At 36.0% G+C, this 15,191-nt stretch overlaps 1 protein-coding gene across 1 annotated transcript; it reads left to right on the top strand.

Annotated features, from left to right (window-relative positions):
* Positions 1-2,778: 2,778 nt before the first annotated feature.
* On the top strand, positions 2,779-9,604 carry LOC140142743 (putative malate dehydrogenase 1B). The gene is made up of 6 exons (XM_072164735.1): positions 2,779-2,850; positions 4,092-4,204; positions 5,374-5,509; positions 6,128-6,316; positions 7,233-8,003; positions 8,883-9,604. Exons 1-6 carry the CDS (start codon positions 2,793-2,795, stop codon positions 9,266-9,268), a joined length of 1,653 nt encoding a protein of 550 aa, XP_072020836.1. The 5' UTR covers positions 2,779-2,792; the 3' UTR covers positions 9,269-9,604.
* The last annotated feature ends 5,587 nt before the right edge of the window (positions 9,605-15,191 follow it).

Below are 15,191 nucleotides of genomic sequence, written 5' to 3'. Positions count from 1 at the left end.
AAAGGTCAATTTAAAAGGAAAATCATTCTAGGAACACTGACAATTCCCTATAATGATTATAATTATTAATTCAATCGTATATATCTTATTTTAAAATAATAATAATTCATGTTTAAATGATCAATTTAGATAACAAATTTATTTTTTTACTAAACATTTACCTTTAAAAAGAATAAAGTGTCTGAGTTGAAAAAATACAAGTCTGCTTCAAAACAAGAAACACTATTAGGCATGGGCAATATTTAAAATACAATACCGCATGCGGATATTGACAAAAAATTCTAGCACATAAAGACCCATTCAGTGATCCCAGCGCACAATGTAAAAAAATGTTTATAAATTGCTTAAAAGTGAAGGACATTCAAATTATCATTTGATATTTTTGAAATGAAAAATTTGCCAAAAAACGATGGAAACAGCAGTGCAGTGAAGTTGAAGCCCCATTCAAGTACCGTAAAATGCGGTAATGGGCACTTTAAAGAGTTTTTAAACCACTGTTTCCAAACAAAACCAATTATATTTCTAATTAGCACTTTTTTGTGACATTAGGGTTCCCTTCTACACCTTGAAGTTGAAACAGATTTTTTAATAATTTTGTAAGGGTGCCCTAGGAGTTAAAAATAGCCTGACCAAAGTTACCTAGTAGGCCTACCTCGCATTTGGGGGGAAAAATCAAAAAAATTGATCTTCGCTGTATATGGGCAAGTTGTTGTTTTTTGTGACATTTTGACCCCTTGCAAAATTAATCAAGCACACATCCTTGCTCACAAATATCGATTTTTATTTTTTTTCTGAAAAAAATGTAAAAAATGCTCACATTGGTCAAAAATCCCGCCTTTTTCGTAAGGAAATTGGACATGAGCGGCTATTATTTCTTCCAAACATATTTCTTAACAAATTGACACCAAATATGAATAAAAACAATATTGCTGTACGAAAATATGACCATTTAAAAAAAATATATTGCCGACCATATACCCCGCTGACCGACGTTACCCCACGGTAGCTAATTCAGGCCTAAACATGCTCCTGGAGCATTCTAAGTCAAACATGCTCCTGTACCCCGGGGCCTGTACCATATGGCCTCGTCCTGGACCATATTACCGGGCCAAAATCGCACAAAGCCGTACGAACTAGGTGGGTGTTATCATGGTGAATGCTATAGCCTAATGAAAATGATATTGACCCACCCCCCCCCAAAAAAAAATTCGAGATAGGCCCTATTTTACAATGACAAAAATTATTATTAAAATGTGATGTTTTTTAAATTTTTGATATTAAACAGTCCTCGAAGTAAGCACTCTAAATCTAATGATATGTAGGCCTACTTAAAGTGTATGCAGCTGGGATGAAAAGCCGACGATAAATATTTAAAATTTTGACCTTTATTGAGATATATAGGCCCCTACATTTTCCCCCAAAAAGACCTATTTCTTTTTTTCTTTTTTTAAGTGTTTTTTGAAGGAAAATCCATATCTTCAATACGAAAGGTCAAAATTTTCAATTGATCGTCGGCTTTTCATCCCATCTACATACACTTTAAGTACATTATCATTCAGCGAGGTTTTAAAATTTTACTCCGCTCAGTTTGAAATATGGTCGACCGGTCTTGTATGGCCCATATATGTACAGGAGCATATTATATTTCAATTGCTCCTGGACGGCATGTTTAACTACTTATAAATATTTTCAATTTAAGTAGGCCTACATGCTCCAGGAGCATGTTTGAATTAAAAACATGCTCCAGGAGTTCAGAACAAATTTTCAACAAAAAAAATGTTAATGTTATCAACAGCAGTGGGAACATCTTGTACATTTTTTTTTCATTTTCCCTGGCGGAAAATTATCGACTATCTATTATTTAGAGAATAAAGGTATTGTTTTAACCGCTGGAGTGCATCTATCGTCTCATATAACACGGGCGACATCATTATTTTAAGTAAAACAACGAGGCGAAGCCGAGTTGTTTTACGCCAAAATAAAAATATCATAAAATTACAAATTTTAATCAAATTAAATCCTATGCGCCTCCGATTGGTTCAAATAGCGAGTACTCGTATCGCCAGGGCCGGATTTACCATAGGGCCAGATGGGCCCGGGCCCAGGGCCCCCAAATTTTTGGGGCCCCCAAACTTGCCTTGTGTAGTGTACATCTTCCATTTTAGACAAAATAGGGTACAAAAATTGCCAAATTTTGCGCACTTATATAGCAAAATTCAGCTTAAATATGGGCTAAAATAGTCTAAACTTGCCCACTTGAGTGCATGCACATGTCTTCCTCACGGTGCGTTTGGGGGCCTCCAAATTTTGGCCTGGCCCAGGGCCCCCAAAAGGTAAATCCGGCCCTGCGTATCGCGTCGATGCAGACGCGCTGACCCGTGTCATATCGTGTCATATTGGCCGTCGGCTTTTCCTCCCTGCTACATACACTTTAAGAATATATCATTAGATTTATATAATTTACTTCGAGGACTGTTATATATCAAAAATATCAAATTTTTATAATTTGTCATAAAATTTGTATTAGGCCTATATTGTGATTTTCGAAAAATGAAAATTATTTGATATCAGAAAGACATGCTTCGTATTCAGAATGCAATTCGATAGGTCCAAGGTGCACTCATGTCCCACAAAAAAATACTGTCGAAACGCAATAAACGCTCATTTTAGATCCCTTAAAACTGAAAGATTTTTTTTTTCAAAAAACTTTATCCGAGAAAATAAAATTGTTTTTTTATTTGAACGTTTGGCTTGCCATCGTAATACGTGTCTATCGATTTGCTCATCCCTAAATGTACCGGCATAACATAGCAACGTTGACAACAACGATGGCGAAATTTGTGATTGCAGGTGAGATAATCATTGAAAGTTTGCCTTTTTAATTTAATATCATTTTTGAAATCATTTCAATTAGAAAATATAGACCCTTTTCCTAATCTATATAACCATCCAAATAAAGTGTAGCATGTCTAGACTAGAGTTCTCAGTCGAGTCAGTGGCACTGCTAAACATGCTATTGACTGCCAATCTCATATGCAATGGCAATGCAAAATGGATGTTGTGCATATATGTGCATTGTGTGTGTCTTCTTGTGTCATGTCATTGTGCCATGTTTTAAAAACCAGGGATGGTCTCATATCACTGGAAAACTTAGTGTGGATATGGGCCTAATTGGCATTCTCATTTGGTGTACATACTACCGGTACTTGCCATGCTCTGACAATCGCGGGAATGAATTTTGCAGCTGCAGTGCATGAGTGCCAGTGATCACATACTTGTACGCGCCGCCGTTCAATAAGCCCTTTCGCAATTTCGGAAAATTGCAACTGCGCATGCTCAGACATCGTCACACAGTTCTTCAACGAGAGATAAACACGAGGAGGCTGCAGTGCGTTTCCAATGCGGTGAACTGTGCCGTTTGCATAAAAACATCTTGTACTGGAATTATGCCGATTATTCTGTCTTTATTTCTTCATGATACATTGTATTTGATTTTATATTGATATCATGAAGAAATAAAGACAAAATAATTGGCAAAATCCCAGTACAAGATGTTTTTATGCAAACGGCACAGGTCACCGCATTGAAATGTACAGTAGCCTCATCGTGTTTATATCTCAATTTATCGGCAAATATTACCCATGATGCACCATGATCTGAAATTGCGAATGGGCTTATTTGCACACTTGTTTTTTGAGTCAATCACAACTAAATCAGAGCTTATAACCAACACTTCTGTGTGTTGGTTAAAATAATTAAATTTCAGTTTATACTATAATTTTCAATTAGGCAAAAAAAAAATTGTTTGTTTGTCCACGTCCGACCGACCGTGTACCCTGGAGGCCTGGTCCCGACCGTGCTTCTTTTTTTTTTTTTTTAATTTGCGTTGAATGTGCTAGTAAAACAGTGGTTAGTATAAATTTAAAGAAAGAAAATGTAAAGAAAATGAATAGTATAATGTATGCAGAACCATTCTCAAGAGTTTTAAAAACCAGTAAAGTGCTGTGGCCTGTGTGTTTCACTTATTTACCAGTCTTCAAATTGGCAGTTTCAAGTGCAATATCTGTAAAAAAAAAATTTTTTCCTTACAGGAAAGTCTGACTGTCCATATTATTCCAGGATTGAGCTGCTGGCAGATGACTTACAAGCAAACTTGACAGATTTCCAAGTGCATAAGATTGTCAAACATCCAAAAGAATGGCAGGTAATTCATGATTAATATATTTTATTACCGTACCGGTACCGTAGTTTTTTTTATAAACTTTTTAAATATTATTATGAATTCATTCTCAGTAAGTACGGTATGTGGACATGTTCCATTGTTTGCTATCTTTTGACATAGGGTATTGAAATGTGGCCATGCATTAAGCTAGCTGGGAGGGAGTATGGTTTTGAGAGCAGACACAGGGCTGGGCCGCCACTAGAGGGTGGTATGGGGGTGTGACACCCCCCATACACAATTTTTGTCTGCAAAATTTATATTGAATGTTGTCGTCAAAACCATGTGATTGTCGGCACTCGGCAAATGTAGTCAAAGCTATGTGATTGTCTGCAAATTGCAAGAGTCATACCACCCCCCACCCCCACTTTTTAGATTCTTGAGCGCCGCCCTGGCTAAAAAAAAAATTGGGTCTAAAATTCTCAAAATATCTCTGTCGGCAAAACGTGATGTACACCCCCTGAATCATATTGGTCTAGCGACGCCCCTGAGCAGACATTTTTAGCCATTCATTTACCCCGGGGGGGCCACTCACATAATTGGTCTGTACGCATGCGTGACCAAAAAACAAGAAAGGGGGTGTTTTTTTTTAGGCAAGGCGAAGTTACGCGAGTGACGATTTAGGGTCTAAAAAACACTGATTTTCAAGAATAAGGGTAGTTTTCTGAAACTGAACAACTTGTTTAGGGTACCTTTTCAAATTTTTGGTAAATTACGAGTCCGAAAAGGGTACATTTTTTCATTTTTACTGGCCAAAATACTCATTAGGGGGTAAATTCTATATTAAATTACCTTATTAAGGGGCTAAATTTGCTGGTAGACTAAAACTCGCTTGGGGGGTGTTTGCAAAAAATTTGGTCACGCATGCGTACAATGTCATATTTGAGTGATCCCCCCGGGTCATTTACTGACAGTGATCCTGTGATTCATCTTGGCTTTTGATTCTTCATGATGTCATTTTATGTCAATTGATGATGATTCAAGTCCATCAATTTTGATATGATGCTATAAGGCTCCAGTTTAGACTACAATGCAAATAATTGCATGGATCACAATAAATGTTTTCTCAGAATATCCAGCTATAATTTTATATATTTTTTGTTAAAAAATTACAGAAAATGTAAAAACTCTTGTTTGTTTATTTGTTTGTTTAGGATTGGTTAGATGGTACATGTGAGAAGAATGGATGGGAACATAAACAATCCCCTATTGTCTGGAGAGAGCTCATTGACAGGGGAGGAAAAGGAGTACTTATTGGAGGATCTAACGAGTTCCAAGAGTATGCATCAGGTAGGGAAGTATTTTATGCCAGAATTGGACTCAGAGGTAGGCCTACACTGAAGGTATGCAAACTGACTCAGTTGGTTGATGCTACATGTGGTTCTAAACTGGGGAACATTTAGCTGTATTATTATAGAAGGTTGTTATGTCCATGTATAGTTTCAGTGCAAGGAGGTTTTGTGCCAAGAGAGCACTTGTAGATAACCTCCTTGTAGCAGAAACTGATACTAACTCCATAACAAGATTGTACTAGCATCCTTAACCCTAACACTAAACACTGCTTTTTGCTATATCAGCAGATAAAGCAGAAATGAAAAAGGAGAGAAGATCGATGAACAAATTTAAGTCACTTGGTACCCTAGGGATTCGAACCCCAAGCGTGCTAAGAACAAATAAGACAAATAATTGACCTAGAAATCTGGGTAATTGATGTACCAAATGGCCGTAAAATGTTACCCATGGTAATTTGTATCGAGTCCCCTGGCCCCGATCAACAGTATACAATAGTATTTGCTTACAGAATTAACTTTCCCATTTTAAAACAAGTAAAATGCATTGCAAATTTTATAGGTATGCATATTTCTTGTTGATGTGACTACTATGATAAACTTTTGTCTCTGCTTTTAGGTTATTATGGCTTTACTTCCAAACAGATGAGTAAAGATATGAATCTAATATCAGAAGAAAATATGGAAACCAAACTACTCATAACAGCTGAGGAGGAACATGAGAAGAGCCTGAGTAAACCTGTACATATCTGTATTACTAATGCTAGCAGTGATGTTGCTTACCATATGGTCAATGAGATAGCAAGAGGTATATTCTCAAATACTTTCTTAAGAACATTTTCATATTTAGGTTAGGCTACTCTGCCCTAACAACAGGGCACACAATTATTACTGACATTTATGCCGAAATGGAGTTTCCACACCGAGTAATTTCATACCCCACGATCGCTATGAATCCAACACCTTTAAAAAATGAACAGCAAGTAATAATATGACGTTTGCAGTTCCTAAAAATTAAAAAAATAATTAGGGAAAAAATGGAAAACTATCATTAGACTTATAGTCTGAACTCTTATGTGTGTAAGAGAAAAAAATTAATGCACATCTAGTATCTGGCAAGAATTTTGCATTTATAATCACCCTTATGCCAAGAATATGCCATTCACTTTAGGCCACCTTAATTAAATCTGGAGTCTCAAAGCTTGTGAGAAATTGAAAACATAACCTTTTTATTTGTCAGTACAGCTAGGCTAGAGTATCCATTGTCTGTTGCAAATGTTGTAATAGTAGACAATATAGTCACTGCTACAAAATAATTCTTCTGTGTTGAAATCGTGAAAAACTTGTTGAAAACTTGAAATAAAATTGGAGTTTTTGAGTTTTATATTCGCCTGTTTTGTTAAAAAAACCACAAAAAATAATTTCTTGATTTTCCAAACAATTTCACAACCACGAGCAGCAGCTTTGAGGCTCAGGATTTAATTAAGTGGTCTTATAGACTCCAGGGACTGCTCTCCTTAGGAGATTGATTTTTAGTTGACCATTCTCTCCTTACATTCTATTGTAAATGCTCTATACAGCTCTCCTTGAAGGCTCTAGAAGAGCTATTTATTGCTCTCCTGCAAATTCCAAGACAGCCCTTGGACTCATTCATTCAACCTCAGAACTGAGACTAAAACAGGTGGTCATGAACATAACATTTATTGTGTTTTTTATGCCAACAGGTGATGTACTTGGAAAGAACACAGAAGTCACCTTACGACTTCTGACGGACAAGTCGCTCCTAGAACAGGTGGAAGGGAACAAAATGGAGGCCACAGACCTAGCTTGTCCTTTGCTGAGAGATGTTACTGTCACCACAGACCCCAGAAAGGCATTCAAGGATGCAAGTGCCGTCATATTTTTAGATGAAATTCCAAAAGATGAAGGCATGGAACAAGCAGACTGGTTGAAGAAGAACGAAGAGGTGTTCACAGCGTATGGCAAAGCATTAAATGAGTGTGCAAAGTGTGAGGTGAAAGCTATTGTGGCTGGAAATGGGCCTGTGAACTTCAACGCTCTTATGCTAGGACTTGCATCCCCTGCTATTGTACGACAGAACGTGGTAGCCATGTCAAGATTACACGAAAATAGAGCAAAGGCTATCATTGGTAGAAGAATTAATGTGAACACAGCAGGAGTGGTTGACTTGGTCGTATGGGGTAATGCAGGTGGCACAACGCATATTGACTTACAGAACGCAAGGGTGCATGGGTATGAGGGCGCTATTTGGGGACCCCCTACCTATTCGCGTCCAGTCAAAGAAGTTGTCCATGATGATAAGTGGTTGGAGACAGAATATTTAGAGAATTTAAAGCAGTACCAGGAGACTGTAGAGGGCGCTTTGAATCACAGAGCATCGTTTTCGACTGCACATTGTGTGGTGAGCTTGTTAACTGATTGGTGGAATGGGACACCGGGTGGAGCGTTCTACTCACTTGGAGTATTATCTGAAGGTATGTCGATAACTTCATCATAAACAATAATTAATTAAAGGCACATCAGATCACTCCTCTAAACATCTACAGGCAGAGTAGCAAATCTGTTGTAGCTTGATGTTGGAATAGTTACTAAATTCCTACAAGTAGGTTATAAAACCTTGTCAAGATCAAGCTGAAATTACCGAAATCGACACATTTGTTGGATCCCACTTTATACCCACCTTAAAAGTTTGAAGTTGGAAATGTGTCACAATATCACTTTTAATCAATAAGAAAGTTTCTCAGGGTGTTATTGGGACATTTCTCTGGACATCGTGATGTGTGATGTTTGACTTTCTTGAAACAATTAAACAGTTGAATTGTGGCATTGGTGTTTGGAAGTTTTCAAATTTAAATTTAAAAAGACTTAACTTGCAGACAAAAAAAAACACACAGTTTTGGTGGCCTATACTTTAAACAAATATCCTGAATACATAGATTCTTCTTTAGATTTTTAAATCTAAAGAAGAATCTATGAATTCAGGATATTTATTTTTGAAAACATTGTAAGGCTCACAGGTCTTAGGCTCCCTATTCTATCCCCAAATTAGCATGATTAGTAACTCCTCCTCACATGTTTGTACCATTAGGCTACTCCAGTTGATATCTATATCCCCTATGGAAGACATGACCATAAATCTGCCACAGAGGGTGTAGATTGCAAATGGACTCACCCAAGTAGGTTAAAACTCCATTTGAAATACATGCTCCCTCTGTGAAAGATTTAAGTTGTCTTTCATAGTTGGTGTATGGATTTCAACTGTAACAGCCCATTTAACCTACTTTCCCTCAAACTATACAGATTACAGATTAGTTCACATGATCATTCACATTTTTTGTTACTTCTCATTTCAGGTTGGTATGAGCTTCCCGAGGGTATTGTATTCTCACTACCAGTTAAATTCCAAGAGGGCGTTTGGGAAGTAATTCAAGACCTCAACATCTCTTTCGAAGTCAAAGCCAAGCTGGATGATATTGCTGACGAGCTTCAGAAAGAAAAAGAAGCCATATTTCCTCCACCTAAAGTCACCCCACCTCCTCAGCCAAATTCAGAGGATGAAGAAGAGAAAGCAAAAAAGGTATTTGGAGATGAAGAAAAGAAAGACACATCTCCTTCACCAGATATCACAAAAGCACTTGAGGCACCAGAGCTGCCCAAGCAAGGACCATTGATGAGTATTGTAGAAGAGTCTGAAACAGAAAGTCAGATTGGTACAACAACAGAAACGGAAAGAACATAACTTTTGACCAGACTTTGGAGTTTTTGTACAAAATTTAAACTGTTACTTTTATTAAATATTACAAAAGAGTAATATATATTGATAGGAGTAAAGGCACGGAATTTTACAAAGTGTAAAATATTTGAATGTAAATAATATGAATATATTTTGAAATCATTGTTCCTGTAAGCCAAAGGCAAAACAGTTAATGTATAATGTAGATAATTGATCATGATCGAATTCACTTCCAACATATGTATTTAACAGTGCAGTCTACTTAGGTACCTTTACAAGACTGAAAATATAATTGTTGTCTATAAAAGATTGAAATGGTTTAGGGAATAAACCAAAAGATCATTGAAGCCCTTAGAACAAAGCTAGTTTCTTATTGAGGGAGATGTGTTGACATATACGGTACCTTAATGGTCAAGGGTTTTCGTTATTTTACCAAATTTCTTCCAAGGAGTGGTCAGCTTTGTAGCAAAACTAAATTTGTGTTTATAATTTTAAAGCTTTGTCGATCTCTTGGTTTATTCCCTCAATTACATAATATATTTTTTATACCCATACCATATGAATTGAAAATCATACATGATTGGTAGCAGAACACATAGTATCTCATTTATTGTGCAGACTGTATTACCAAGACATTGTTACTTTTTTGTAGCAGTAGCTTTTGGAGTATTAAAGGGGCATTTCGTGATCCACAGCCTCATCCCCCCACTTTTCTCAAAAAAAGTTCAGATTTTTATATCGCTGGAAACCTCTGGCTACATAATGTTTATGTACAAAATATCTCTTGCAGATTAATTCGTTTAGCTAAGATATCGTGAAATTTGAATTTCGTTCTGGTGCACCAGAACGAAATTACAACGCATTGTCTATGGAGCAGTGTAATACACATAATCATGCATAACTCGCAAACGCAAAAATCGGAATCAACTGAAATTTTGGGAATAGGCTTTTTTCGTGGATATGTACTGAAACATGTCATAAAAAGAGGATGCTAGGATCACGAAATCCTCCTTTAAGCAGAGCTGCAAGGATTGTGTTTGGTTTGATTTGATTTCACAAAAATAACTCTATTCCAATTGAAATCTATACACCCTCTATGGGAGACAAGACCTTAATCTCCCACACAGGGAGTGTGAATTTCAAATTTGAAACTCACACACCCTGTGTGAAAGATTAAGGCCATGTCTTCCATATATGGGGATGTACGGAGTTCAGCAGGACTTGCCCAATATGATTTCCTAACTTCACTGTGTTCCTTGTCCCCGCAGACTACCAAGAATGATTTATTTCAAGTTTTGGTGAACTACATTGAATGTAATCATTGTTGCTATTGCACATGTGAAAGTGCAGTCACTAGATGTGTTGATTAGACATCTACTTGAGTCAACTCATAATGGATGAAAATGTTTTTGTTTTTGTTGATGACTTATTTGATGTGTATCAAAAGGTTCCAGTTTACGCTGAAGTGAATTCACAAAAGTGATATACATGTACATTTGTGTACATCCATATCAAAACGATGCACTTGTCGGCTGCTACATGTGTCTCATTTCACATAATAGCTAGGAATAATATCAGACTCATCTCCGAGTGGAGGTCACTTCAAATCATCCCAACTCACATGGTTTAGGAATACATTGATCATTCCTTATATAATTTGACTTGGGGATGATATGAAGTGACCTACACTTGATATGTGAGTCTGGTATTTATTCCTAGCTACTTTGTGAAATGAGACACATGTAGCAGCCGACAAGTGCATCGTTTTGATATGGATGTACACATTTGGAGTGATGCTGAGCCCAAATGTGTGTGTCATTATATCAATCCACAAATGTTATGAGACATGCCAGAGAGTTGAACAAAGTATTGTCTCTTTTATAAATAATAACACTATGTGTTTATGCCAAAAGATAGTGAACCAAATCTGACAGTTTTGAAGACATTTCAATATTGAATATCATCAGGAGGTGAACTGTTATGACTCTCCTCCAAAGATCGGTACCCAGCAAACACAAAACGTTTCTGACATCATTCGCAAAAGGTTAGAAAAGGTTGCCAGAAAACGTTTAAATGTCGGGTTATATAAAGGGTCTAAAATGTTTTCATAACATTCAAGAACATTTTTTGAACACCTACAGCAAAATATTCTAACATAACATTATTTTTAAGTGTTGACGAAATATTTGGCAAATAATGTTTACAAGAAAACATTTACCATAACATTTGGTCAACATTTAAAAAATGTTGTTGTAGTGTGTTTTCATACAAAATGTTTTAAAGCGTTTATAACCTTGATATAACCCGACATTTAATGTTATTAAAATGTTTTTATCAAAACCAAAACTCAAAATATAAACATTTTAAAAATGTTTAAATTGTGTTTGCTGAGTACCTATATTTTGTATTCTAAACATGCATTTCAGAAAGTTACGCGACGAAAAAAAAACGTTTTATGGGCCTGACTGACCCAGATTTTACATATAAATTGAGATTTAAAATTTTTTTGCTAAAATCATGTAAAATCAATCGTTTTTTGGCCAAAAGTTTTTGACAATTTTTGAAAAGAATTCAAAACATTCTCAAAATAAATGTTTGCAAAAAAATCATCAAATTTTGCCAGATTTTCAAGCTTTCGCTAATAATTATTTTAGCGTTAAATTCAAAAAATCCCAACCGACCCGACTCGAAGTCTGTCCACCCGTAAAACAGGTTGGTATTTTTTGTCGCATAATGGTTTAGTATTTTTATAATAAATATGTTTGTATGTACATATATTACAACACAATCAAGTTTGATAACACAATTATGCTTTGAAATGCCCGATAGAAATCATGGATGTTGACATAACGATATATCAATAAAAGATTCTTGTTATTGATGGAGTCAAGCAAATCATTGATGGAGTCAAGCAAATCAGTTAACAGGTTGCGGACTGTTGCATTCAACTGATTCAAGTTGAAGGTTATTTTTCCACATTTTAAATTTACTATAGCTGGTGGACCAATAAATAGTGTGTTGTGGTTTTCCCCAAATTTTTGCAAATTTGGGTCATTGATTAAAGGGATCTAAAATGAGCGTTTATTAGCGTTTCGACAGTATTTTTTGTGGGACATGAGAGCACCTCAGACCTATCGAATTGCATTCTGAATCTGAAGCATGTCTTTCTGATATCAAATAATTTTCATTTTTGAAAATCACAATATAATACAAATTTTATGACAAATTATAAAAATTTGATATTTTTCAAATTTTGATATATAACAGTCCTCGAAGTAAATTATATAAATCTAATGATATATTCTTAAAGTGTATGTAGCAGAGAGGAAAAGCCGACGGTCAATTGAAAATTTTGACCTTTCATATTGAAGATATGGATTTTTTCCCAAAAGACCTAATTTTTTTTTTTGGTGTTGGGGAAAAATCCATATCTTCAATAATGAAAGGTCAACATTTTCAATTGATCGTCGGCTTTTCATCCCACCTTCATACACTTTAAGTATAAATCATCAGATTTATAAAGTTTACTTCAAGTACTGTTAAATATCAAAAATATCAATTTTAATGATTTGCCATAAAATGTGTATTAAATTGCGAATTTCAAAAATCAAAATTATTTGATATCAGAATGACTTTCTTCGTATTCAGAATGCAATTCGATATGTCTGATGTGCTCTAATGTCCCAAAATAAATACTGTCCAAACGTTCATACCCCAGCCCTTAAAGGTACTAAAAAATGCATTTGTGGTACATACATGTACTACATGTCATTCATATCATCCCTCCCAGGGCTCGGCTGCATGATATGGATGACTGTGATCGGCAAGACAGCCAGACACAACATTCCGATTTTTTTTCTGCTGGGCCATTCCAGGTAACTACATAGGCATTCCAAGGCTTTTTTAAACAAAAGGTTCCTTTTTGCTTGATCCCATCAATGCCGGAGAAAATATATCATGTTTGAATCAAATTTATTTCAGCATTTTGAGTAAAGAATAACAACATTAAAATTTGATGGAAATCATATGGCTTTAATGTGCCTTTTTCATTGTTACTTGCATGTATGAACATACCGTGCGATATGATCATATTCAATATGATCATATTCAATAATTTCAACATGCAGATCTTATTATCTATTATCAAATATGGATATTTGGTGAATTCTTGATACATGGATAGACAAATCCAAATTCTTTACTCTCTATTTCCAAGCTTTACTCACTAGTATTGCTACCATAGGAATGAGATAAAATGTACTAATTCTAGCATGCAAATGTACTTGTGGTGATCCCAGAGAGCACCTGATGTGATTTTTAATTATAAATGAAAAGCTATAAATAGTGAGTAAAATATTTTATTGGATTTGTCTATCAAAAATTCACCAAATATGAATAATCCTACAAGTTTTGTTTTAAAAGGGATCCGGGGTCGATTCAATAACAGGTGTAACGCTTGTAAGCCCTTCCCATTGTATGGCCAAGTTTTACCAGGGACTGCAAAGGGTTTGTGTGCACCATGGGTCTATTATAATTATATGCCTAAAACATGCAAAATCAGCCTACATGTCTTTTGGGGTTGCTATTGCTGCTGTGCACTGGGGTCCAAGGTTTCTGGATATGCCATGTATAAATATGTCCTATGGAAGAATATAGGATTTCAAACTTATAGGCTGGGTTCAAGAACGTATGTGTCACAACTATTAGTGAAATCGATCCCAGGATTATTATCCAAACCATTGCGATAATTTGCAGAAGTAAGAATTTGTAATTCATTGGGCTATTCCAGTTGAAATTCATACACCCCCTATGGAAGACACATCAACACAATTTTATTCTTTAACACAGGGAGTGTGAATTTCAAATAGGATTACCTGAAAGGCTGACTCCATTTGAAATCTACATCCCCAGTGTGGGAGATGAAGGTCCTGTCTTCCATGGATGGATCATAGACAAAATTTGTTTTGAGGTATGGGTAACAGAATTCAAATTTGTTTGTATTGTACTGCTTTACACAACAATAACAGTTCAATATACTTTTAGCATTTACATAGACCACTTGACATCATTGTTTATCAAAAAAAGAGAGGAACTGGTCTATCGAGTATCGATATGCTACACTGTTCAATGGATTTCTTGTACCATGTGGTGGGCGATTTAAAATGCACATGCCCTGAGTAAACTATGATGCGTAGTCTCACGCATTGGCCACGAGTCTCATACACTGGGTCACTTTCTCACGCCAAGGTAGTATAATCTCACGCCTAGGTAGTAAATCTTGTGCAAAAATCTCAGTAAAATCTCACGCATCATCATAAAAAATTTGTTGTTCCTACCCCCCCCCCCTTTTCACATTCTCGAGCGCCGTGGCTCAAATAATCATGGTTCAAAATGAACATTGGAGTCGGCAAATCCCGGTACGCCTCTGTCTCACGCCAAGCAATTCCAAAATGTTGACAGCCCTGATACTGGGCAAAGAACAATGAAAATTGCCATAATTCACGCATATACTGCTAGTGCTGGGCAATGACGTAAAATGTCAAGTGGTCTATAGTAACCTGATCATGGACAATGTGTTTTTTTTTATTTAAGGCAAAATTAACAAAGATTTTGCTCCCTGTGGTTTTCTCAATAAATGAATCAATTTTGCTTGATCTTGTCACATATTGTGGACACTGTACATGAACTTATTGTGATCCAATCACCGGTCCGGTCCACAAGTTTTGAACTTGAGGAATAGCTGGAGTTGCTTCATGAGTAGTGTCCCAAAGTGTCTGCAACTGCAATCACATGTCCAATAGGCAGATGTCTGCTTGTCTGTATGATCTTGGTAAATCACAGCTCCTTATAGCTCCATCCGAGATCTGCTTTTGCAATCACTTTTTACAATATTTTTTTAATTTACGGCCTAAGGAAGTCTCATATCGTC

This window comes from Amphiura filiformis, chromosome 20 (genome assembly GCF_039555335.1).
Source record: "Amphiura filiformis chromosome 20, Afil_fr2py, whole genome shotgun sequence".
Lineage (NCBI taxonomy): Eukaryota > Metazoa > Echinodermata > Ophiuroidea > Amphilepidida > Amphiuridae > Amphiura > Amphiura filiformis.
Note: the sequence above shows the minus strand (reverse complement) of the source record. Positions and strands in the feature narration are given on the sequence as shown.